We start from the raw sequence: 24,378 nt of genomic DNA on the forward strand, positions 1-24,378 counted from the left end.
GAAGGAGAGTCCACCACTTCCTGAGGAAGCCTGTTCTACTGAGGAATCGCTCAAACTGTCAGGAAGTTCTTCCTAATGTTTAGTTAAAAACTCCTTTGATTTAATTTCAACCTGTTGGCTCTGGTTTGAGCTTCCTCATCATCCTTAAAAATGGTGATCGTATCACCTCTCAGTTGTCTCCTCTCCACGCTAAACATACTCAAGCTTTTCCTTATAGGACTTAGTCTCCAGACCCCATATCATCTTCGTTGCCCTTTTACTCATATCTTAGTCATCCTTCTTATTAGGTTTATACTTTTTGCTGTGGCACTTCCTGCTGGTGTCAACATATGCAGTCTTTCAGGTTACACAGAATTCTTCACCTAGTTTCTGTCTCATGAATAGTTCTTCAGAATTTTCAGTCTTTGTTGACTGAAAGAAATTGATTCAATAAAAGGTTTAGTGGTATTTCTTCCCCATTTGCTGGTATTGCAACAAATGCTTACACTATTCCTGCTGGCACATTTACCTGAAAAAATCAGTACACCTGAAGTTCTAAATCTTTTCTTGAATCTTGAGCCCGCTTGCGGGATAGGGCAGGATATAAATCAAAATTAAATTAAATGTTGGAGAATGCTCACCCTTTGCTATTAAGTAGTAGTATCAGTTGCTCCTGCACACAGAGTGCGGATTTTTTGGGAGCCCAGTTGGACTGGATCGCAAAACGGGGGGTGGTGAGTGGCTCTGCATCTCTTTTGGAAAGCCAGAAGCTAGAGTGTGCCAAAGGAAGACTGCATTCTACAAGTGCACCACTGGCTCGTTGCTGGCAGAGCTTCTGGCACTTGGTTGCTGGGATTTTTGCAAAGAATGCAGGACCACGTTGACCTTGGTCTGACCTTTCAAAGCCCTTCTAGGGCTTCTAAGCAATAGCGCATTCCAAGGATCATTCTGCCCTGTTTAGTCAGCCTGAGTATGAGGAATCTTTGTAAATTTTAAAACACCTTAATATGTAACAAGGAGTCCAGGTTTTGCTTTTTAAATAGTATAACGTGTGTCTGAAATCATCCCTGTCATAGGCCCAGTAGACCAAGCGGTTTTTTATCTTGTCCCTCCCTTCCACATTGTAATTGGCTCCCCCCCTTCCCTGTCTTTTTACAACTTCCTCTTCCTGTTTGCAGACTTTATCTGTGCAGCGAGGCACTTCTGTGTGCAGCTCACAGATTCCATCCCTTGCTCTGCCTTTGCTTGTTTCTGCTACACTTTTGTTCTGCAAGTCTTTTCTTATTTCTCTGGCCTACCAGTTCTGCTCCCTGCTACTTTCTCCACACCTACCTTACCCATCCAGACTACCTCTGGGGAACTGGCTGTGGCTGGACTCTCTGGGTCACCAGTTTTGCATTTGGCCTTTGTTAGATGCTTACACTATTTCTAATGGCACATTTACCTGAAAAAATCAGTGTGACCCCAGCAGGGAGGGATACCTCCAGAGTTTTGTCACCCTGCTTCCATACTCTTGCAACATGCCTCTGAGTTGTGTTTTCTCCCCCCTTCCTTTCCCTGTGCTTTCTCTTTTGTTTGACCAAGGTAGGGAAGCCCAGTAGAAGCAAGCACAACACCCTTCCAAGTGGCAGCCTGCAATTCCGATCTCTTAGTAAGGAGGACCACGGAGAGTGGGAATGTGTCGCTACCAACATAGTCACAAGCATTACCGCTAGCACTCATCTGACAGTCATCGGTATGTATGGAACGGTTTGAAAGGATCATTGGCATTTCCGACACCTTGGCCATTAAATATATACTGCAAATACTTGTGATTCGTCTTCCTCCTAATGCGAAAAGACTGTTGCTGAAATAAAGGATCTTAACATGCATTAAGTTTGCAAATCCCCCTATGTGCTTAAAAAAAACAGGAAAGCACAAGGTCTTGTGCAGTGAAGCTGGTTGTTCAGCAGTGATTCAGCAGGGCTTATGAGAAACCGTATGCCCATGATAGGCAGTGCTGTGTTTTTGAACTGGCAACTGTACATAATGAACATATGAAGCTGCCTTCTACTGAATCAGACCCTCGGTCCATCCAAGTCAGTATTGTCTACTCAGACTGGCAGCGGCTCGCCAGGGTCTCAAGCTGAGGTTTTTCACACCTATTTGCCTGGACCCTTTTTAGTTGGAGATGCCAGGGATTGAACCTGGGCCCTTCTGCTTACCAAACAGATGCTCTACCACTGTGCCACCGTCCCTCCCCAGTGATATAGTGATATAGGAGTCACAAATCTTACTAGTGCAACATTTGCATGCCTAGTTTTGCAGAAAGGTGGTCCAAACATGAGCAGAAGGTGTTCTGGAAGGTAGAAACATTTGCAGAAAGAAGCAGATAGCCTTTGTACATCCTTGGAAAATCACTGTTCCGAACGAAAGGAAGAGAAGGTGTCAGCAAACTGTATTGAAAACCAAAGAAGTGGTGGAGACTAGAACAAGGTGATTGAATGAGACATTTGGCAGCAAGGTCAGCGAGATGAAGACAGAATACAAGCATCGAGGACATCATGATTTAGTGAGAGGAACTCCTGTGCTGTGGCTGATAAAATGTCTTTTTATAGTGTAAAGGAGAACGGGAGGAGAATTAGTACTGAGTTGATGAGAATTGGCTGGCAGAGTGGGACCCTATTTGAATAATGAAAACAGAGAAAGATATTTACTTTCTACCCCACCCTTATATTCTAAGAAATACCCCAGAGGATGTAGAATGATCAAACAGAAACAATTGATATATTTAAAAACCCCAATAAATTCATGTAGCACCACCAATAAAGTGATAAATTGGCATTAACAATAATAAACATTAAGGGGTGGAATTCTAGCAGGAGCTCCTTTGCATATTAAGCCACACCTCTCTGATGTAGGCAATCTTCCAAGAGCTTGCAAAAAAGAACATTGTAAGCTCTTGGAGGATTGGCTACTTCAGGGAAGTGTGGCCTAATAAGCAAAGGAGCTCCTGCTAGAATTCCTCCCCTGATAATAGCAATGATTATGAATAAAGAGGAATGAAATTATTAATAAAGGTGTGGCTCTGAATGAGACTGAACAAAGAAGATCAGAAATAGCTGTGTCATGCCTTCCAGGAAACAGTGGTGTGTCTTGATGGACAGTAAGGAGACTGCTGATTGAGATTCTCCCAACTGTGTTTCCCCCTTGGATTTTATGAATTGATCACATTTCAGAGACCGTTTTTTTTTTTTTTACTGTGACTTTTTGTGGGATTTCTTTGCTCTAGATGTCCTCCTCTTGAGTCCTCAGGCCCATACTTTTGTCTAGAGGATAATTAGGAGAAAGATGGACTGTTCTTCAGCATCAAGGAGAGATCATGTTTCAGATATGTTATCTTAGTGGCAAACAATGGATCTGAAGTCAGAAGTCAGAAATGGTTCCCAGGAAGAAGAGCAACATTTTCTTTTAATTTCATGCTCTGGTGATGCTGCCTCTAAATCTCTGCCTTTTTTTATTTTCTCCATGTCTCTAGATGGATCAGGAGGCAAAGAGGTTATTTCCTTCGTGGACTGAGCATGTTTCTTTCACTGTCAGGGTTCAGCTAGAAGGGTGTTTGGTTTCAGACTCAATATTTAGTTCGCAGTCTCCCAGATTTTAAAACCCAGTATCCATCCTAATTCTATTCAAGATCCCTTTCTGACATTACCTTAATCATTATGGACCTACGACTGATGGGGCCGATGGGTAACTTCAGATCAAGGATTCCAGGGGAGAAATCAGCTACACGGCACCTTTGTAGGCTGCTGAGAGGAGCCATTTTGTAGGGTCCTCTTGCTTGACTAGGTCAATTTGTTCAGACTGAGGAACAGGAGCCCTAAAGGCCACGTGGCACTTGACCTTGTCTTAAGCTGGTATCTGCAGTCCCATTCTCTGATCTTCTGCAGTGACGGTGCTGCTGAAAGCAGGCCAGCGGCCCCCTTCCTCAGACAAGTGTTGCACTGGTGTAGATGAATGGGGCAACCTGGTCCCACTGCCGGTGTCCTGTTTGAGATTCTTGATGTGGAAGTGGGGCACCGTGAGCAGGAAAGGAGTGAGTCCTTCAGTGCCACACATCCGCACCTTTCAGGGAGAGTCTTTTGGGGCAGGTATATATATATTTTAACCAAGTAGATATTTACGTGCCTCATGCTCCATCAAAGATATTTGAGGCAGTTTGTCGTAGTTAAACAATCACTATAAAAATGAAGGCATATGCTCTTGCTAGGAAATATAAGGGGTACACCCATGTTCAGTTGAATATTGAGCAGAGTGGCATTGCCCTTCACCGCTGTAGGTTCAGCTAAATTTGTGGATGAGCCTCTGCATGTACATGGTCTCTGTGTTTCAGTCTTCTCTGCACGATCAGGAGTCCTGCCAAAGACAGGGCCAGCGCTAGACTGTCTGGCATCCTAGGCAAGACTAACTTCTGATGTGCCCCCCCCCCGATGACATCACTGAGTCACATGGGGGCATCCAATTCAGTGTACCCCAAAGGTTGGCACCCTAGGCAATCACCTAGTTTGCTTAGTGGCAGGGCCGGCCCTGGCCAAAAGCAGAGTCTCTGAAGGCTTATCCGGAGCCTTATGGGCACATCCTTGTCTACTTATATGTTCTGTCCAGACCATGTGTGTGGGGTGGTGGCAGGGCCAGCTGGCAAGATGCCACTCCCTGCTGCATGTGTCAGTGAACTTGTGATGTCTGTGCAAGCAGGCCTATAAAAGACAAAGGCCTTGGACACACTTGTTGGCCCATCCCAGACCAATTACCCTTTTGGTGATTTGAGTACAGGCTCTCTCCTTATCTTGGACTGTAAGATCAGCCATGCTGGATCACGTCAGTGGTCCATTTCGTCCACAGCATCCTGCTTCACACAGTGGATCAACCAAATGTTTCCGGGAAGCCCACAAGTAGGTTCCGAAGTCCAAAACCTCCAACTGTTGGTAACCTGAGCCCATCAGTGGAGGGCGGGATATAAATCTGAGAAATAAAATCCTGAAGCTTCTGGCATTCAGACTATTACTTCTGCTGAACATGGAGGTTCCCTTTAATCATCATGGCTAACAGGTCCATCAAGGGCTGTCTTCCGTCCGCCTTTCTAATCCCCCTTTGAAACGAACTAAACTGGCATACCTCATCAAATATGTGGCACATTCTTATCTCTGTCCAAGATAATCCAGGCTAGCCTGATCTTTTCAGATCTCAGAAGCTCAAGAGGGTCAGCCCTGATTAGTACTTGAATGGGAGACCAACAAGGAAGCCCAGGATCTCTACGGAGAGGCAAGCAATGACAAACCATCTCTGTTGGTCTTTTTGCCTTGAAAACCCTATAGAGTCCCCATAAATCAGCTGTGACTTGATATCAGCTTAGACATTTAAGAGCATCCAGATGGTTCAGCATCTGATGCAGTTCACGGTCCTTACTAACGCAGTGACAAGAGCTATTGAACGAACCTACTGCACAGAGCAGAAGAACTAGTTTTGCATAACATTTGGAGCTGATCCAGAGATATGCAGCGCTGCTTACAGATTCTGCAGTGCAAGCAGAAGTGTCTTCAAGAGAGGAGAAATGCAGTGGGAGGATGCCAGCTTCCTTCCTTCCTTTCTTGCTAATAGTGTTGCCAGAATTAATATTAATTTTTATAATTGTCCCCTGGAAAAAGCTGGGGGGAACCAACCCTCAAATGGTGGTATTAAGTTCAAAACCCAAGAACATCCTGGTTGCTTTGCCTGTAGGTCTCCACATCTCTCTGTTGCATCCTTATTTATGACTCTACCGTCTGTTTTCCCCTCCTTTCAGGCACAAGCCCTCACGCCCCGGGCAGCGTGCGTGTCATCGTCTCCATGACCTCTGCCAATGTCTCCTGGGAACCTGGCTATGATGGCGGATACGAACAGACATTCTCAGTTTGGTACGGCCCTCTGTGAGTCATCCCAGCATGCTTTGCTCTCTGCTTCTTATCTTTCCTACTCGGCCAGAGCTCGGAGTAGGCGTGGGATTTTCCATTCTCAGGCCAAGTTCGGTTTAACCATTCGTCAGACTGACATGCTTAAATGTCTGCTGTGTTCTCATGATGAGGGGAAGGAACAAGAGATGCAGACTTGTCTGTCTTTGGAGAGAATTTTGAGTCCCTGCTCGTGGAATAGAGTGGGGTTAAGTGCCTCCATTCTGAAGGGAGAGGATAATTAATTTTATTTATGTGTTTACCTTCACTTTTTCCTTCATGAACGTCTACACTTGGGAGTCGGTCGGCAGAAACTGACCACAGGGTTGCTGCATTGTGTGTGTTCAGACCACATGCTAACTCGCAAAAGGTGCTACCCATCCCTGTGGAATGCAAAGAGGAGGCGACTCTGGGGCAGCCTTGCGCTTACAGTGTTGTCAAGGTTTTCCAAATTGGGAGAAGATTGAAAACAAGCTTCCCCCTTCTCTCCCTTTCCCAGTTCAGAAGTAACAAGCTTGTCAGATGTGATCCAAAATCCGTTTGAACGTGGAAACTTCCAAATGATTTGAGCCCTTCTGAGCTGCCTTCAACACATTTCCTTTCTTCCCTAAGATTTATTTCCTGTAGCAGTGACTGGGGAGAGGGGAGCAAAGAGAAAGGGTACTGTTACTCACACCTTCATTAGAACCTCAGCACCCTAGCAATGGATCAGCCACAAGTTCTCTCAAGGCTGTTCTGCTCAAGGGCAGTTCTGGGAGAACTCTCTCAGCCTCACCTATCTCACAGGGTGTCTGTTGTGGGGCGGGGAGGAAAGGAGATTGTAAGCTGCTTCTTTCTTTCTTTCTTTCTTTCTTTCTTTCTTTCTTTCTTTCTTTCTTTCTTTCTTTCTTTCTTTCTTTCTTTCTTTCTTTCTTTCTTTCTTTCTTTCTTTCTTTCTTTCTTTCTTTCTTTCTTTCTTTCTTTCTTTCTTTCTTTCTTTCTTTCTTTCTTTCTCCTCTCCTCTGCTTCTTCTTCTTCTGTTGGTCCCGATCCTGATAACTGAAGGGAGCCTCTCTTAATTACACATGCATTTCAGTTACTGGCATCTCCTCCTTCCTTAATTTTTTAAATTTAATTTTTAGAAATTATTCTGTCTGTAAGCCTCAGAATCATTCACTTCAGCAGTGACACAGAGAAAAACACTTGAGTATGCAAATATAATTGATTCCCATTGGCCCCTCATTACAGGCAAATGGAAGAGTTTGTTTCCCAGCATGAAGCTGCCTGAATAGTTGATGGGAACTATGGAGGCTCCTGAAGAACAATTAGAACATAAGAAGCTATATAACTAGGATCTGAAGTTCTACAATTTACAATGGATATCTCCAGAATTAGATTAATTGCATGTTAATATGGGTCAGGAGCCCCGTGCAGTGCTTCTTGCCAAATCGCGGTAAGGATATCTTTCGCCCTGTCCTGTAACCTCGCTTAAGAGGTGTTTGCATCCGTGACTGTGTTCATAATGCCGTAGCTGGTAGAACACCCTCGTTTTATGAAGTTTAGATACTGTCCTGATTTGCTGTACAAATCCATGGATGCCAGGATTTGCTAGAGTTTAATCTGAAATTGATCAGAGATAGCTGTATACGTTTGAAGCTGCCTTACACTGTGTTGGGCCATCGGTCCATCTGGTTTAGTTTTGACTGGCAAAGGCTCTCCAGGTTCTTAGGCAGAGAAAGGCATTTTTCAGCCACTGCTTATAGAAATCCTTCAATGGTAGATGCTAAAGATTAAACTTGGGACTTACTGCACGTCAGGAGGCTGACCTCCCACTGAGCCATGGTTTCCCATAGATACATATAGCATTTGTGTTTGCCATGCGCCATATATCGCTGCAATAGGAAGTGCCAGATCCACAGCCTCCTCGCAGGCCTCTAAGGCTCCAGAATGTATTCCAGCACAGAGAGGTCCAGCACAGCTTCTGGAACAGGGCTGGCATTTGCTAGAATTTGGGGGATTCAGTCCTCCTTATGATGTAGGCATCCTTCATTCCTAAACCAAACCCACAAAACACATAGATCCTGTCTAAGGAGCTACTCAGTGGCATAACCCACATATCATATACTGATTGACTTGCATATCCATTTATTCATGACTGTGGAATCAAATGATGACTTGAATTTGTGAATGACTCATCACAGGGAGAACTTTTGTGCCTTGTCATTTCATTGGCATGCTCGACAATGGAGTATTTTTAGGCTTGACAGAACAGGGTGGGAGAAAGATGTCTGGGAGGCGGGAGTGGAAATCACAGTGAAATTCAAAGACCTGCTGTAAGCAGAACATATCCAAGATAAATTCCTATTCTATTGTGCTTACTTTTAAAAAAAACCCCAAACTCATAGCAGCTAGAGGTGATTCTGCAGGATCACCATGCACTTTGAATCACACCTCCCCACCTCCCCTAAATTTCAACCCTGGAAGTCAGCTGCCACTTTCAGCTCTGTATCATCCAGTGTCAGACAGTCAAGTGATTGGCATGCATGTCTGGACCATCCCCTAGGGATCCCAATCCTGACTGATAGCCCTGAGGCAGGACAGTCAGACTCCAAAATGCTGCTCCAGCAGATCTCTTGCCTTATGAACTATTACGTGCTGTAGGACTGATTGGTCCCTCACCCGGCCTCTGAGCTGATTGACATTCTGTCCCTTCATCGGAGTCCAGCAGCAGTGCAGAATGTAGAGGTGACAGTGACCTTCTCCAATTCAGTCATGTTCTTTCCGTCAAGCCCTTGGGGCTTTCATTTCTTATTTTCTCTCTACCTTCTTTCTTTTCTCTCCTCCCTTTAAAAAAAAAACTTGACCAGATGGAATCTAGTGATAAAGACTTCAGAGGCAGGATAATGCCTGGTGCTCAGGAAGGAGAGAGTGATGTGATTATGTAGGAAGACAAAAGGAGAAGCAGGAGGAAGGAAGGGAGAGATAGGAGAGAGAAGAAAGAAGAGGAAAGCAGCGGGAGGAGGACAAAAGCCCTGCCCAGTTGTGGGAACAGGCCGAGGGTACAGAATCCTCACAGCCGCCTCTGTGAGTAAAACGTCCTTGAGAAGAAACGATTAAACTCCTAGCCCCATCTCATCTTGTAGGAGGAATGCCAGCTGCTTCTGCAGTGGTTGTTGCCAGTTTCCTTGGCATATTTTTACTTAACTCTTGGGGACTGTAGGTATTTTCAGACCCTGGTTTTAAAAATAGGTTAACGTGTGAAAGTGAAGCATCAGGCAAGGGTGTGTTTGTGGGGTGTGTGGCATAAGGCTGTGCAGGAACTTGCCAGAAGTGCACGAGATGAGTGTAGACATCTGTGACTGTGGATTCCCATATTAAATTCCATCTTCTTTTTGGAATGTCCAGTCCAATCTAAGGCAGAGCAGGTTTGAAACTCCCTGCAGGGAACCTATGTCACATAAGTTCATCTCTCCAGAAACTTGTATCTGACTTTCAACTTCAGTGCTTCGCAGAGGATTCTGGGGAATATTCTAGGGCAACTGATCAGCTTGCGAGGGTACTATCCAGACTTGGTAGGCCTCACCACTGCATTGAATGAAGAATGTGGCCTAAAGGACTTATAACGCCCTTCTGTGATTCCCATTGTTTCAGTCCTTATTGAGGAACCCTAGTAAGCGCCCAAGAAAGCCATCATCATTTGATGCACCACTTAGAAACCATAGGTGGATGTCTAAGGTTCACTTCTCAGTGCCATGCCAAACTCTTTCTCTTACTATCCCAGGATTCTCTTGTATTGTGCCATTTTGTGTACGGGGGGCACTGCTGCCAGCTGGGATGCCAGCCTCCAGTTGGGACTTGGGGATCCCCTGGAATTATAGCTGATTTCCAGACTACAGAGATTGGTTCCCTTGGAGGAGGCTTTGGAGGGTACATTCTATGACATTGTACCCCCTGAGGTCCCTGTCCTCCCCAGACTCCACCCCCAAATTTCCAGGAGTTCTGCAACCTGGAATTGCCAGCCCTACTCTTTCACTCCTGATAACCCTAGCTGCCAGTCACAGGAGACAAGAAGGCATCAGATAGACCAACAGCCTGACTATATAAGGCGCCTTCACCTGATCCATAAAGTTGCAGCATCAGAGGATCATTGCAAAACAAAAAAAAAAAGGCAGTGTGAGGTGCATTGTTGGTTCTTTTGTGTTGGCACTCTTATGGTTTAAATAGGAAGTTTATAGACTGCTTTTCCAGAGACCTGCTTGAGGTGGTTTGCTGCACTAACAAAGTCTGTTGATAAGAAGATGAAGTGACACGTGAAAGGGCACAGACCAATCACAGTGGAAAATGGCTGGATTCAAGAGGTAGTGGCAGCAACCTGAGCCTGATTTTCCTGCAGCAGCTGAAAGGTCTGCAGTTCAGATGTGCCTTTTGTTACTGGATCTTTGGAGGTGTCCATCAGCTGTTTTGCTGTCCTACGTAGATCCCAGCTGCTTTGTTGCTCAAGACTGTGTGTGCCCTTCCATATGCCATAGCCAGCAGTTCTTTCTCTGTTGAAGCAGGTGTTTCCTGTGAGCACATCTGATCACCACAGTGTAAAGGAGAACGTTCCGTTCAGTGGGCATTTTGCCGCTTGGGGGCTTGGCCTTGAGTTACATTAGCAGAGCTTGAAATGTGACCAGAGAGAGCGAAATCACAGCGTGGAGACCATCTTTCCTGGGACTGCAGTATAGTTGGGCCCGGTGGAATGCAAAACTCGGCTGTGTGCTGAACTCAGCGGTCCTGTTGATGGTGAGCCAGGCAGCCGAAGATTTGCATGCCTGGCTTTCAGCGGAGCTGGCTCTGTGGCCTAGGGAGAGCCATCAAGTGGAAGTATTTAGACAAATAATCAGGCTCCAGATCCATAAGGAGCAGAAGAGTGCTGTAGGACAGATTATTTCTACCCATTACTGCACTGATGGTGTGTGTAGGGATGGAATCCTAGCAGGAGCTCCTTTGCATATTAGGCCACACACCCCTGATGTAGCCAGTCCTCCAAGAGCTTACAAGTCTCTTTTTTGGAGATCTTGGAGGATTGGCTACATCAGGGGTGTGTGGCCTAATATGCAAAGGAGTTCCTGCTAGAATTCCACCCCTGGGTGTGTGTGTGTTTGGGGGGAAGACTACTTGTAATTCATTAGCTGTGTCTGCATAAATGACAGCATCTTAGGACCAAGTTATTGTGATGGTGTCCTTGCAGCTGTCATTTTTAAAATGCCATGAGATCCCTGGTCCCTCAGTCCAGCACTCTTGTTTCCCCTTGTGTGCATTCTCAAGTGCTGTGAGGGGTATACCTCACAGCACTTGAGAATGGGATAAGGCATTTGTGGGGGAATGAGCACCTCAGCCCACCACGTTGCATACCCAATCAGGATTGGGCCCTCCCAGCATTTTTAAATGGCAGCAGTGTCCTTATGGCAGCTGCAAGGACATTGTCATGTTTAGGGCCTTGGTGCTCAGGTTTAGGGTGGCAAGTGGAGACATAGTTCCCTTTGCCTCTTGGCCCCTTTCCATTGTGGAATAAACGGAGCCTATGTTTTAAGGAGGCAGTATGATTTTGTGTAATCACAGAAAGCCACATAGTAGTTAAGTACTTTTCCTTCAGGAAGTGTAAAATGGTCTTGAGAAATAGCTAAGGCCTAGGATCACCTAGTGAGTTTCACGACGAGGGCTTTTTTTGCACAGGAACGCACAGAAATGCTGTTCCGGCTGGCTTGGCACCGGGGTGTGTGGCCTAATATGCAAATGAGTTCCTGCTGGGGTTTTTGCCCACCCAAAAAAGCCCTGTTCATGACTGAGTTCAAATTGAACCCATGTATTCTGGTCCATAATCCAACACTAACCCTATGCCATATCAGCTGCTTACTGTGTATTCTTCAGAATGCAGCATCAGCTTCAGAATTCAGCCTCCTATGAATTCCTAGTTACCATGGTGGCGATAGTGTGCTTGCAGATATGTAGGTTATGCATGCTGAAATCTCAGATGCCTCATGAATGGTTGAATAAGGTTTTTAAGTGATTGGTTACAATGTTCCATACAGCTCCTTTCCTCTCCTCATAACTAGCAGAAACTGAATTACAAAGTATGCGAAATAATTGTGCAGATATGCTGAATTTGTCCAGTTTCCAGATAGGGTTTTCTTATAGATTTGATTACTTGGGTGCATGGTTTTATCTGAATTTAAAAAAAAAAAAAATCTTCACAGTTCTTGGTCAGATTTGAACCCACATCCCAGATAGCTCCATTTTTTGTTAAGCGATTGACCCTATTTCTCTCTGCCCTCTTTTTTTTTATTCGTTGTCCTTTCTCTTTGATTCCTTTCCTGCAAAGAGCCTGTCCCTTGGATTGTTTTTCTTCTGTCTCGCCAGGATGAAGCGAGCACAGTTTGGACCTCATGACTGGCTCTCTCTCCCAGTACCCACTGGTCCCAATTGGCTGCTTGTGGATAACCTTGAACCAGAGACTGCCTACCAGTTCAGTGTCTTGGCCCAAAACAAGCTGGGCACAAGCTCCTTCAGCGAGGTGGTCACTGTGAACACTCTAGGTGAGCCCCCGAGAAGAGGACCAGCTAATACAACGTTCTGTAGCCTGAGAGAACAAGCTTTTGTGCCTGTGATTTTTCTTTAAAAAGAAACAAACTGGGAAACTGTACTTATGTGGTGTCATCAGTTTACATGGGATGTTACAAAAGAATATACAGTCCCTGCCCTGTGGTGCTACTAAATTTTGAAAGTGGGGAGGCCACAGAAGGAGAAGAGGTCTTCTGCTGTTCCATCACAGGACCCAGTGGGCCTGTCAGCAGAAAAGCTCTCCTGCCATGAACCTAAGGTTGGAGCCAGGTCCTAGGATTCCCAGGCTGCTTTAACAGCAGTTGTTCACAGAGTAATTGGGGCAATGAGCTCTGTATTCTTGGTGCTTGGCCGTGGGAGGGCTTCTAGTGTCCTGGCCCCACTGATGGACCTCCTGATGGCACCTCGTTTTTTGGCCTCTGTGTGACACAGAGTGTTGGACTGGATGGGCCATTGGCCTGATCCAAAATGGCTTCTATTATGTTCTTAATGAGGAGCTGTAGTTGAAGGTTTCCCTGGCAGGCCTTGCAATCCCAGCCTTCCTAGTACCTCAGTGAAGGTTCTGATCATAGAAAATCTCTTCTTCTGGAGCACAGCTGTGGGAAAGGAAGTGTTGTGCTGCCAGGTGAGCTTTCTATCTCCTGAAGGCAGCTTCCTTCCATGTCCACTGCATTTGTTGTCTTCAGGCTCCAAGCGTAGGGTCCCAGAACATGGGAGGAGCACAGACCTGTGCCAAGGGATGAAAAGCAGTCCCTGGATCTGATGGGGGTCTAAGGTGCTCTCTGTAACTACTGAGATAGAGTCCCCTTTAGGGAGAACCAAATTCCCCTACCTCCAGCATGTCCTGGCATCTATAGTGGACTCCATCTTCTCTTCTGGGTCTTCTATTTGGTGGAAGCTGACAAACAGAATGGGAAAGTGCAAGTCAAGTTAACGTTTATTTAAGGCTCATTTCAGCTGCAGTGTGGAGTAAACCAAGGACTTTGCAGAACCAGGTGGGTTTTGCAGGATGATTTGGTGGAAAAGAGGGAGATGGCACAATGTAGGTGTTTTGGGGAAGGGGGTTCCAGGCATAAGGGACAGGAGTGGAAAGAGGATGTGGTGACCAGCCACTGTAGCAATGGCAGCACAGTGAGACAGAACCACTTTGGTATGTATTTCAGTTCAAATGCAGCCTTCTGGCTAGGGCTGCCAACTCCAGGGTGGGAAACACCAGGAGATTTTGGGGCTGGAGCCTGAGGAGGGCAGAGTTTGGGGATGAGAGGAATTTCTTTGGGGTTTGATGCCATGGAAACTACTTTTCAAAGTGGCCATTTTCTCTATTTTTTATTTTATTTACTTTCAATTTATATCCCGCCCATTCCAAATGGACTCTGGGTGAACTGATCTTTATCACTTGGAGATCCAGTTGTAATTGCAGCTTTCCAGCCACCACCTGTAGGTTGGCAGCCTTACTCCTGATTCCATGTAATCTGTCTTCTGTTAAAATGTTTGCTTTCCCACTTCCTCCCCACCTTTCCCCCCCCCCCTTTTGTTTTTATCTTCAGCATTCCCTGTAACGACTCCAGAGCCACTGGTGCTGGTTACTCCACCGAGGTGCCTAACAGCCAATCGGACACAGCAAGGTGTCCTGTTGTCATGGCTTCCTCCAGCCAATCACAGCTTTCCAGTTGACCGTTACATCATGGAATTCCGGATAGGAGAGAGATGGGAGATTCTGGATGACGGCATTTTGGGAAGTGACAGTGAATTTTTTGCCAAGGATTTGACTCAGGTAAGAAAAGGCAGGACTAATCTGATCCCAACTGTGTTTTGAGGGAATCCTGGATTTCCTGGGAGGCTCTTTGGGATTTCTTCAGTGAGAAGATTAGCAATGACATACAAGCTTATTGGAATGACAGTTGGCCATTATTACCACCAGCAGTCACTGTGGCTGTGAATTGCATGGGGGCTACTGGTATGTTCTGTAGTGTGGTGTTCCTTCGCAATGAGTCTTTGCTGCCCCCCCTCACTATAATCCCACACTGTAGTGAACTCAGAAACACGTTCCAGAGTTTTCTGCAGTGTGCAGCACTTTTGTAAAAGACATGCAGAGCTTCTGTGCCAGGTAAGCCTGGCAAAGAATCAGAGTTGCCTGGCAAAGAATCAGAGTTGACATTGGCCATTCAACACAGGTGACCAATACCTTGTGAGTGTTGGACATGATGTGCTGGATATGCTGTATTTTCACAGTTCAGCTTGCAAGGTAATGCTTTGTGTAACCAGGTGATGGTTTGAGTTTAGGCACACCACACTGTAAAGTTAAAAGAACAAGAAAAAGGTTTAGAGCTTAAAAGCTTGCCTTCTGATAGTTTGTGGTTGCGAGCTGCATGGATGGTTGACAGGAAGCCTAATTTCTGTGGCTTGAGCAGTTATGATTATTTGGATCATTGAGTTGAAGAAAAGACAGTGAAGGAAATACTGCTAACAAAACGGGCCTTAAAAAGGTTGGTTAACAGAGCAGCCAAGAAACGTATAATAAGTCAGTGGAAATGGGAGAGAAATAGGGAAGTTTCTGTATTCTTAACATGGGTTATTCAGGGACAGTTATTATAGAGAGACATGCATTTTTTCTTTGCCCAGCATACTTCGGTTGAAAGTCGTTATTTTAATCTTTGAACTGAATCAATCCCTAAATCTAGCACTCAGTCATATCATTTAATAGGCTATGTGAGTGTTTTCCAAGATGTAGTTGAGGGTACATTTGGGGTAATGAAAAAGAAACCTTTAGTGGTAGCAGTATCCCTGGACAGACTGTACGTCACATGTTGCATTCAGGGAGGAGTCCTGCAACTGTATGCAACACAAGAGTTATGCTTTTGCCATCCATTACAGTTCCTTTTAGACTCACAGGCAAAAGTAATAGTGGTTTGTTGGAGAGCTCTCCCTGCTGGAAAATTCAGTCAAGTGAGTGCAGGAGTAGTGGCGTGCATGAGTAAATGAGCCATTGTAGAACTGTCTTCAGTCCTGTAAGAGAGAAAACACAGCATACAACAATTAAATTATTAAGACTAAGCACCACATATAGGTATTTCATTACACCAGACAAAACGTTTTTCAGTGGAACCTCTTCATTCATTTTCCACACCTTAATGCTTATGTTGCATTAATTAACACAGCAGTGGTGCACAACCTGATTAAAGAGTAGACAATGGTTTGTTTAGAAATTAACATACTTGATAGGAAAGAGGAGAGATGGAGATAGGTTCCTAACTACATCTCTAGCTGAGAGAGAGGGTAAGACTTTGCATACCAGATATAGCCTTTTCCAACAACTTGGTGGGTCTAAATTAAACTTAATATTATGAGATGCCCCAAATCAGGCCCTCCAAGTATTTTTGGGACTCATCAGCTATGCCTGAAACCACCACCTTGCCGTAGGATCATAATTCTGGCAAGACAATGTTCTCATTTCTGGGCTAACCACTAGTGCTAGCATCTCTTTCACTATGTAGCACAAGTGGATATCTCCCCAAATAAATATATTACAATACTTTAGCAAAAATGTGATGCACCCAGAGTAGATCCATCGCCACAATAGTGGGTAGGTGGTTAACATCTTTGGCAGCTGCGATTGACAGCACCCTTTGTGCCTCATGCCACAGGACACGTGGTACGAGTTCCGCGTTCTGGCTGTCATGCAGGACCTCATCAGTGAACCCAGCAACATTGCCGGCGTATCCAGCACAGGTAAGGGAAGCCATCCTGCCTCTTGTCAAGTTTGTTCATCAGTCCAGAGTAATCTAGACAAAGCCAACCTGTGTAGACAGCTGTTAACTTATAGCTGTGACAGGGCTAGTCCAACCACCTGCACAAAGCAGGAAATTCACTAATACCTCTTCCCCCCACACACACGCTCCCAGTGACCCTGTTCCATGCCCAAATGATGGCCAAAACAAAACAAAAACACTTTCCAGTATCCCTGGCCAAGCTGACCTGGAGAAAAACTGCTTCCTGACCCCATAGTGGCGATCAGCACTTCCTTGGGCATGTACAAAAGAGCCATGAGAACAAAGCACTGGTACAACCCTTCCTGCCCTCCTTCTCATGATCTACCTAATTCACAGAATCAGCACTGCTGTCAGATGGCCTCCAAAGTAGGAGGTTCCATATTTAGAACATTGGTTTGAACATTGGTTCTTTTATAGTGTGCTGTTTTTTTTTTTTTATAGGGGCTTAATTTGGAGGCTTCAGTGTAGTGTAGCAGCTAAGAAGCTGAGGGGTGATCTGGGAGGCTCCAGGATCAAATTTTGATTCTGCCATGAACTTGCCCTAGGAAGCTTTTTCCAGCCTCAGTCCTCCACCCCACCCCCGCTGCAATGCAGTGGTGATAATACTGGATTATTATACAGTGCTGCTGTCATCATCATCATCATTTATTTTTTATCATCATCATTTTATTTATATCCTGCCCTCCCCGCCGAAGCAGGCTCAGGGCGGCTATACTGTCAAGAGTATAGCAAGACAAGAGGGGACCTGCGCAGTGGATGAGAAGTCTTATCCACCCTCACTGGCCTCTGCTTCTTACATTCTTGCTGTATCCCTGTTTAAACTATCTCCCCTCCTCCCACATCCAGTTTCCTGGCTCCCCTCTCAATCCACCCTCCCCAGACTCTCCAGTTGCCCAGTTTCTCCCTCCCCAATAACCTGCCAAATTGTCTGGCTTCCAATTCCTTCTTTCACTCATCCAATTACTGGAAACCCCCCCTCTAAAGTTGTCATGTGTGTGTAGGGGGGCACTTGTAATATTTTTCCTTGGGTTATTGTTTATTTGCAAATTTGGAAGTTACCAAGGGTTTGCAGAAACATATCTTAGCCCTCGGTACTCCTCTGGTAGATTTATCTGATTCACATGGGAAATGACCATTGCTATTAAATATATGTTAATATATGTAAAAGACTTTGAACACTGAACTTGTTATATAAATGCTAAGTATTACTTTTAAGCCTTGACTGCACTTTTGGTTATTGGTAAGAATTTATTTTCATACATTATAAAACAAATTAGCAATACAAGAGTCCAAAGATATTACTATCTCATCTCTCTGTTAGACTGTTGGAGAAGGAGGGTGCTTAGGCATTTGGATGCTCCCCCATATAAAAAGTTCTCTGCTTTCTAAACTAACACATTAGAAAGGGAACAACATTAAATGTTTCACCCTGATATGCATTGCATACAGGGGCATTTCACAAGGGGGAGTGTTCAAAAATATGACTCTTCCCCCCCTGCAGTCTGAAGAGAAGTAGTGAAGAATTCTAGAAAGTCATTCTGGACCTGGCTGGTGTTGACTTCTAGTGGTGTTTTCAGTACAGCTGGTAGGGTGTATGCGTTTGAATATTGTGCTGAAAATTAAGCAAGTATATATCCATTATACTTGCATTCCATTCTTCCTTTCAAAGGCTCAGAGCCATGTAGTGTAGTGGTTAGAGTGTACTGGATTGTTCTGTGGGAGACCTAGATTCAAATCTCAATCCTGAGGCTCACCAGCTGACCTTGGGTCAGTCTCTTCCTATCAGCCTTCCTACCATACTGAGTTGTTCTGGGGATAACCTGGGCAAGGTGAACAAGGGAAAGGCAAATGTGGAAGGTATGGGGTGGCGAGGCTATGGAGAATGTTGAAGTGAAGGGGAAGGAATTTTGTTCTGGATCTGGGAATGAATAGGAAACGAAGGCAGGAATTTAAGGGCGGGTTTGAATTTGCTACAATTACAAGACAGGGGAATGGTCAGCGCAGCAGCTCATTATGTAAGGTTGAGAGCAGTTTTAATTGTCTGCCTTAATTTTCAGTGCATGCATGTGGTAGATTGACATATTCAGGAATGGGTCATTCCCTGTCTTCTGCCACTGGTTTGTCAGGTGATTTCTGTATTTACATCTGAAAGTGGAAACATCCTTGGATAGTAATTTTAGCAGCTCTTTTTCATACATACTTGAAACGTCTAAAGTTCCTGGGTCCTGTGAAATGCTTGAAGAGCTGCGTTTCCTCTGCCATGTTAGCTTCAGCTGATTCCACACAGCTGCCTCCTTGGGTGAGGTTGGTGGACTTGCAGTGGGAAAGGCTTTGGTTTCTGTAGTCTCCATTGAAGCTCTTGTGCCTAGAAAGCCATCTTGAACAGTTCTGTTTTCTGTCTGTCCCAGACATATTCCCCCAGCCAGACTTGACAGATGAAGGTTTGGCCCGTCCTGTGCTGGCAGGGATTGTTGCCACCATTTGCTTCCTTGCAGCTGCTATCCTGTTCAGCACACTAGCTGCCTGCTTCGTCAACAAGCAACGCAAACGCAAACTCAAGCGCAAGAAAGGTGCGTGCATCCAGTTGCTGCCTGCTGAATGACCTATGTTTTTGGTAGAATTAAGAATAAAATCCACACCTGAGTCTGATAAAATAGGTACCGGAGGTGTTAGAACTCAGCTGACAACTGTAGAAAGCAATGATCTGATATATGAAATGGAAATGAAGGGCAAGGTTGTATAGGTAAACCTTTCTCCTAGCAGTGCTCCTCCTAGCAACTAGAAGGTCCTGGTACACAGTTTTCAGTGTCAGCAAGAGGAAAGTGAGTAGTAGAAGAAACTTTGTTCCTCTTCCCCTGAGACCACTTCTTCTTCAAGGATCATTGGGCCATCTGCTCACATTGGACTGGGGGAAGGGGGTGCGGTAGAAAGATTGTCTAAAGAAAGCATCCAAGTACTAAATCCTGTAAAACTAAAGTTGGAATGAGCCTTATTGTCACAGTTTTTTTCAACACGTTCTTTCTTAAATTCCCTTTCAGACCCTCCACTCTCAATAACCCACTGCAGGAAGAGCCTGGAATCGCCGTAAGTATCTCAGTGTTACAGGCACCACCCAACCGGTGATACATGGGGCAGCGTTCATCAAAGGGTCAGTGCCTCCATGAGACAGAACTGACTGAAATCTGAGTAGAGATTCCGAGCCAATTAAATATTTAGCGGAAACATTGACTGTGAGCTGATCAGAACCATTCCTTTTCCTTTCCCCTTATTAATTATTAATAACAAGGATTACGGGAGAGTATTCAAATCAAAGAATCTTCAAACAGTTATGACATTCAAAACCATTCCAGTCATTTGGCATGAGTGCATCCCCCTCCACCCTTTTCCTAAACATTAATAAAAGTTTATCAGCTTTGATAGAAAATGTCCATTGTTTTTCTTCTATTTACACAAAATATGGCATCATAACACAGAAGTTTAGTCCCAAAATGTATTTAACCATTTAAAAAGTGATAGGGTTTTTTCCCCAATGTTTTGCTTTCAAATATCTCACCAACCACAATCATAGACTCTTTCATTTCTCTGTGCTATAAATAAATATTTCGTGCATTAAGTCAGAAACAACTATACTGGATCATTGCCCAACATTTCGTTCATTACAACAGGATGGATTGGAACTGTGGTTGGCATTGGGATCTCAGACCCCAAATATCTGCTTAGGGGCTGTAATGGACTTGTTGAAAATCATGGATCTCAGTCAGTTTGTCAACTTGTGTGAGACATAAAAAAACAGACGAGAATCCCTTGTGCTCACTTTGGCAGCACATATACTAAAAAGAGAATCCTGGATATAAGGCAAAGTATATGAAGAAAAAAAATCTGTAAAAATAACTAAACTTTGAACAGTCAAAATTAATATAAATTTATTATGATGATTATTAAACCTAATACCTTATTCAGAAGGCCTGCAGCACTGTTTAACTGATCAGAATGCTTAGTGAAACGGGGACTGTACAATGATTGGAAGTGCAATCCTAAACAGAGTTATGCTCTGCTTAGCCCGCTGCTTTCAGTTATCCTAGAAGGATGTAACTTGCTTAGGATTGCACTAATGTTTGTTTTATCAAACTGAAACTTGCTGCATGAGTTAGATTATTTCCAGAATGATACTTAGAGGCTAATTCTGGGGGAACCAGGATTACAGTGACTGCTAGAAAAAAAAGAGTGGTTGATGTATACAACCTCAGGACTTCGCTGTTTGCAGCCATGCTTAAATCCAGAACAAGAGTGAGTGTTCTCTGGTCTAGGGCTTTGAAGGCTAGCTGAGGCTGAGAGTTGGGTCAGAGGCCTAAAGAGCAGCAGGCAGAAAGCTGACCACCACCAGCAGTTAACCAGGCTTTGTTCAGGCCAAGCCAATCTAGTGTACTGATTAGAGTGTTGGACTTTAATTATTTGTTGCCATGGAAGCTTGTTGGACTGTAATCACTTGTTGCCATGGAAACTTGTTGGGTGACCTTAGACCAGTCACACGCTGTCAGCCTAACTTACTTCATGGGGTTGTTGTGAGAATGAATGAAAAGAAAGGGGGGGGGACTCAACCCCAAATTAATCAGTATAATAGAGGGTCAAACTACCTGTAATGTAAAAATGTATAACATTTATTACAGAGTGTACACAAAAATGTATTTTTAAAACATGATGTCTGAATATCACTGCATAAAATTTGCAAACAAAATACTATTTCACATTTGCATTTGATGGACTTCCAATAACCACAACACCCGTATGCATTTCGCCCACCAGAGAACCATAAAGGTGAATATTCCGATATGTGAGTGATGTTTCCAGGAATATCCAGTTGTGGCTTACTTTATATAATTTTAAGTAACCACACATCATAGAAGAAACAACACCTGGCTTTTTCTCATTTTTATTCCTGGATGTGTGACTTTGTACCATTTTATATATTGACCACTGAGGAGGGTAGGGAGGTTTAGAGAAAGACTTTTGGATGAGAAGCTAGAGAACCACTACTATCTAAGAAGAGAATACTGAACTAGATGAACCAGTGGCCTAACTCAGTATAGGGTAGCTTCTTATGTACATCAGTCAGGGCTAAGGGGAAAGAACTGATTGGGAAATCCATCCTAACATGATTTTGATATTTCTCTTCTAAGGTTCATTCATTCTTTTTACACACCATTAAAGAGGTCCAGTTTTTTGTCTCGGTCCAGTTCCCGATCTCAGAACTTGATTCCCACTCCATGACCCACCCACCGTTTTTGTCATTTCTGTGGTCCAGGTTGTCCTCTGGCAAGGTGAGCCCTGAGAGCATCCGCACGCTTCGGCCCCCATCAGAGTCTTCTGATGATCAAGGCCCACCGGCCAAGCGTATGCTGAGCCCCAGCAAGGAGAAGGAGCTGTCTCTTTACAAGAAGACCAAGCGGGCCATCAGCAGTAAGAAATACAGCGTTTCCAAGGCTGAGGCAGAAGCTGAGGCGACCACCCCTATTGAGCTCATCAGCCGTGGGCCTGATGGCCGTTTTGTCATGGACCCATCAGAAATGGAGCCTTCGCTCAAGACCCGCCGGATAGAGGGCTTCCCCTTCGTGGAAGAGACAGACATGTATCCAGAGTTCCGTCAGTCAGATGAAGAAAACGATGACCCAGTGATGCCCTCCTCTGTGACAGCCCTCAAGTCCCAATTGACACCTCTCTCCTCCAGCCAGGAGTCTTATCTTCAGCCACCAGCATACAGTCCCAGATTCCATCGGGGCATAGAGGGGACAGGTGCCCTGGAGAGCCGCCTCCAAGCCACTGGACAGGCTAGGCCTCCGGCTCCCAGGCCGTTCCACCATGGCCCATACTATGGTTACCTCAGCAGCAGCAGCCCGGGGGAGATGGATCCTCCACCTTTCTACATGCCAGAAGTCAGCCCTCTCAGTTCTGTCATGTCCTCTCCCCCTCTGCACCCTGAAGGCCCCTTTGGACATCCTACTATCCCAGAGGAGAATGGAGAAAATGCTTCCAACAGCACGCTGCCCCTGACTCAGACTCCAACAGGGGGACGGTCTCCTGAACTGTGGGGCAGGTCTGAGTTCCCTTTCAGTGGTCTAGAGTCTTCGCCCATCATGTTTCCTCACCAGTTCCACCAGTGCGAAGTGGTTGAGAGCATGCAGCCAAAGGCCAGTCTTCCTAGAGGACCGCCACCTTCCTCTCTCCAGGTCCCTGCGTCCTACCCTGGCATTCTGGCCCTGGAGGCACCAAAGAGTTGGACTGGCAAGTCACCAAGCAGGAGCCAACCCTCTGTGCCCACCGCCATCAAATGGCAGGACAAACCTATGCAACCAATGGCGAGCCAAGGGCAGCTAAGACATACCAGTCAAGGCATGGGCATACCTGTGTTGCCTTACCACGGGCCCTCTGAGCCAGTCAGCCACAGTGGCACAAGCACATTCGGCCTGGATACCAGGTGGTATGACCCCCAACCTAGACCTCGGCCCAGCCCTCGGCAAGTCAGGAGGGCCGAGCCCAGTTTACATCAGGTGGTGCTACAACCTTCAAGGCTTTCCCCCTTGACCCAAAGCCCCCTCAGCTCCCGCAACAGCTCCCCAGAGCTGACAGCACGTGCCAGACCACGGCCAGGCCTCATCCAGCAGGCGGAAATGTCTGAAATCACCCTACAGCCTCCGGCAGCGGTCAGCTTCTCTCGCAAGTCCACTCCATCAACAGGATCTCCTGCCCCGAGCAGCCGAGGAGGGAGCCCCAGCTTCCGTCCTGCCATGGCTTTCACCTCGTTGGCCACTGGTTACCCTCCCACTCAGTGCCCCTCCCTGCCTGTAGAGCCAATGGATGTCTTCGGGCCAATTCCGTCACCAAGGAGGGGCGGGGAGGAGGTTCTTAGGCCAGAGCCGACACCGACAACCAGTTCAGGGTAAGTGCACAGAAATCTCCTGCTCCCTTTAACCTAGCCCTCCTTTCCCTTCCCACTTCACCTGCCCCCTGCCCTCCCCATGAGCTCTTCCCCTGCCATCATCAACTTTCATAGAGTTTTCTTAGGCACGCTGCAGCATCCTTTTTGGAGATGAGCTCCAGCTGGCATTGAGAAGGTTCCTTCCCGTTGAATTGGGCCAGGTCCCATTGGCCCCCTCCCCCATATCTTTACTGCTCACCTTGGTAGGTTAGATTAACTGAGTGCCCTATTTGGTTTTGGCTTGTTTGTGATTGTGTGTCATTCTGAAGCTCGAGAGTCCACTTCTGCCCTCGCAAGAAATAAAAATTCAGGTTTATTCTGGTTTTGGGATTTGTGTGCCGGGATGAATGAAGAGGGTTTGACTGTGTAAAGTTACAAGTTCGGGTCTCTTTTTTCTCTCCTCCCCCTGCTGGGCAAGTGACCCGAGAAATTACCAGTATTTTCCTCTTCTAGTTCCTGGCTGCTTGCTTTCCTGGGACAGTAAGGCCTTTGGTCCACTCTTTGCCTTCTTCACATCCCTTCCCCCCCGAGCGGGTTTGTCATCAGCCGTGAACGAAACGTGGCCACCCAAGCTGCCTTTTACCGCAAATCATCTCCAAAAGGGGTGCTGCAGCCCCCGAGACTTGGGCCAGGAGAGAGAACGAGACATTAGCCCACACGATCAGCTTGTCAGGAGAGGAAAAAACAAACAAACCACCCCAAACACACAGAAGTCAAATCAGGAGGCTGTCAGCATGCTCGGATCCTGTCCATGCAAGAGATTGCAGCTGCTCTTATCTCCAGCAGCTTGTTTTCCAGGTACCAGGGTTGCACCAGGCAAAGCGTCTCTTTCTTACTGTCTCTTCCTTCTCTCCCACCTCCCCGCCTCTGTCTTTCTCAGCACCGGTAGGCCATGCTCTCCTTCCATCACTTTGTCTTCGTTGGAACAAATTTTTTTGTTTTCCATATAGTGATGCTCGTACCCCCCCCCCCACCCCACCCTCGATCCCCGGCCTTGTGGAATCCTTCATTTAATTGCTTGAGGTAGGCAGGTGAAGATAAACTACACTGGAGGGGAAAAGAGGGGAACTTTTAGAAGGTGAGAAAGGAGAGCGGTATGTTAGCATGC

At 45.7% G+C, this 24,378-nt stretch overlaps 1 protein-coding gene across 4 annotated transcripts in view; it reads left to right on the forward strand.

Annotated features, from left to right (window-relative positions):
* IGSF9B (immunoglobulin superfamily member 9B) overlaps window positions 1-24,378 on the forward strand; it is a 172,601-nt gene that overhangs the window by 119,376 nt on the left and 28,847 nt on the right. For 3 of the 4 annotated variants that reach the window (XM_060251217.1, XM_060251220.1, XM_060251219.1), the window contains exons 11-18: window positions 1,564-1,714; window positions 5,801-5,924; window positions 12,327-12,502; window positions 14,075-14,301; window positions 16,172-16,256; window positions 18,706-18,867; window positions 19,336-19,381; window positions 21,600-23,231. In XM_060251217.1, coding sequence (XP_060107200.1) covers window positions 1,564-1,714; window positions 5,801-5,924; window positions 12,327-12,502; window positions 14,075-14,301; window positions 16,172-16,256; window positions 18,706-18,867; window positions 19,336-19,381; window positions 21,600-23,231 — 2,603 coding nt within the window. The remainder of the gene's footprint in view (window positions 1-1,563; window positions 1,715-5,800; window positions 5,925-12,326; window positions 12,503-14,074; window positions 14,302-16,171; window positions 16,257-18,705; window positions 18,868-19,335; window positions 19,382-21,599; window positions 23,232-24,378) is intronic. The other variant, XM_060251218.1, reaches the window with a different exon arrangement.

This window comes from Heteronotia binoei, chromosome 12 (genome assembly GCF_032191835.1).
Source record: "Heteronotia binoei isolate CCM8104 ecotype False Entrance Well chromosome 12, APGP_CSIRO_Hbin_v1, whole genome shotgun sequence".
NCBI lineage: Eukaryota > Metazoa > Chordata > Lepidosauria > Squamata > Gekkonidae > Heteronotia > Heteronotia binoei.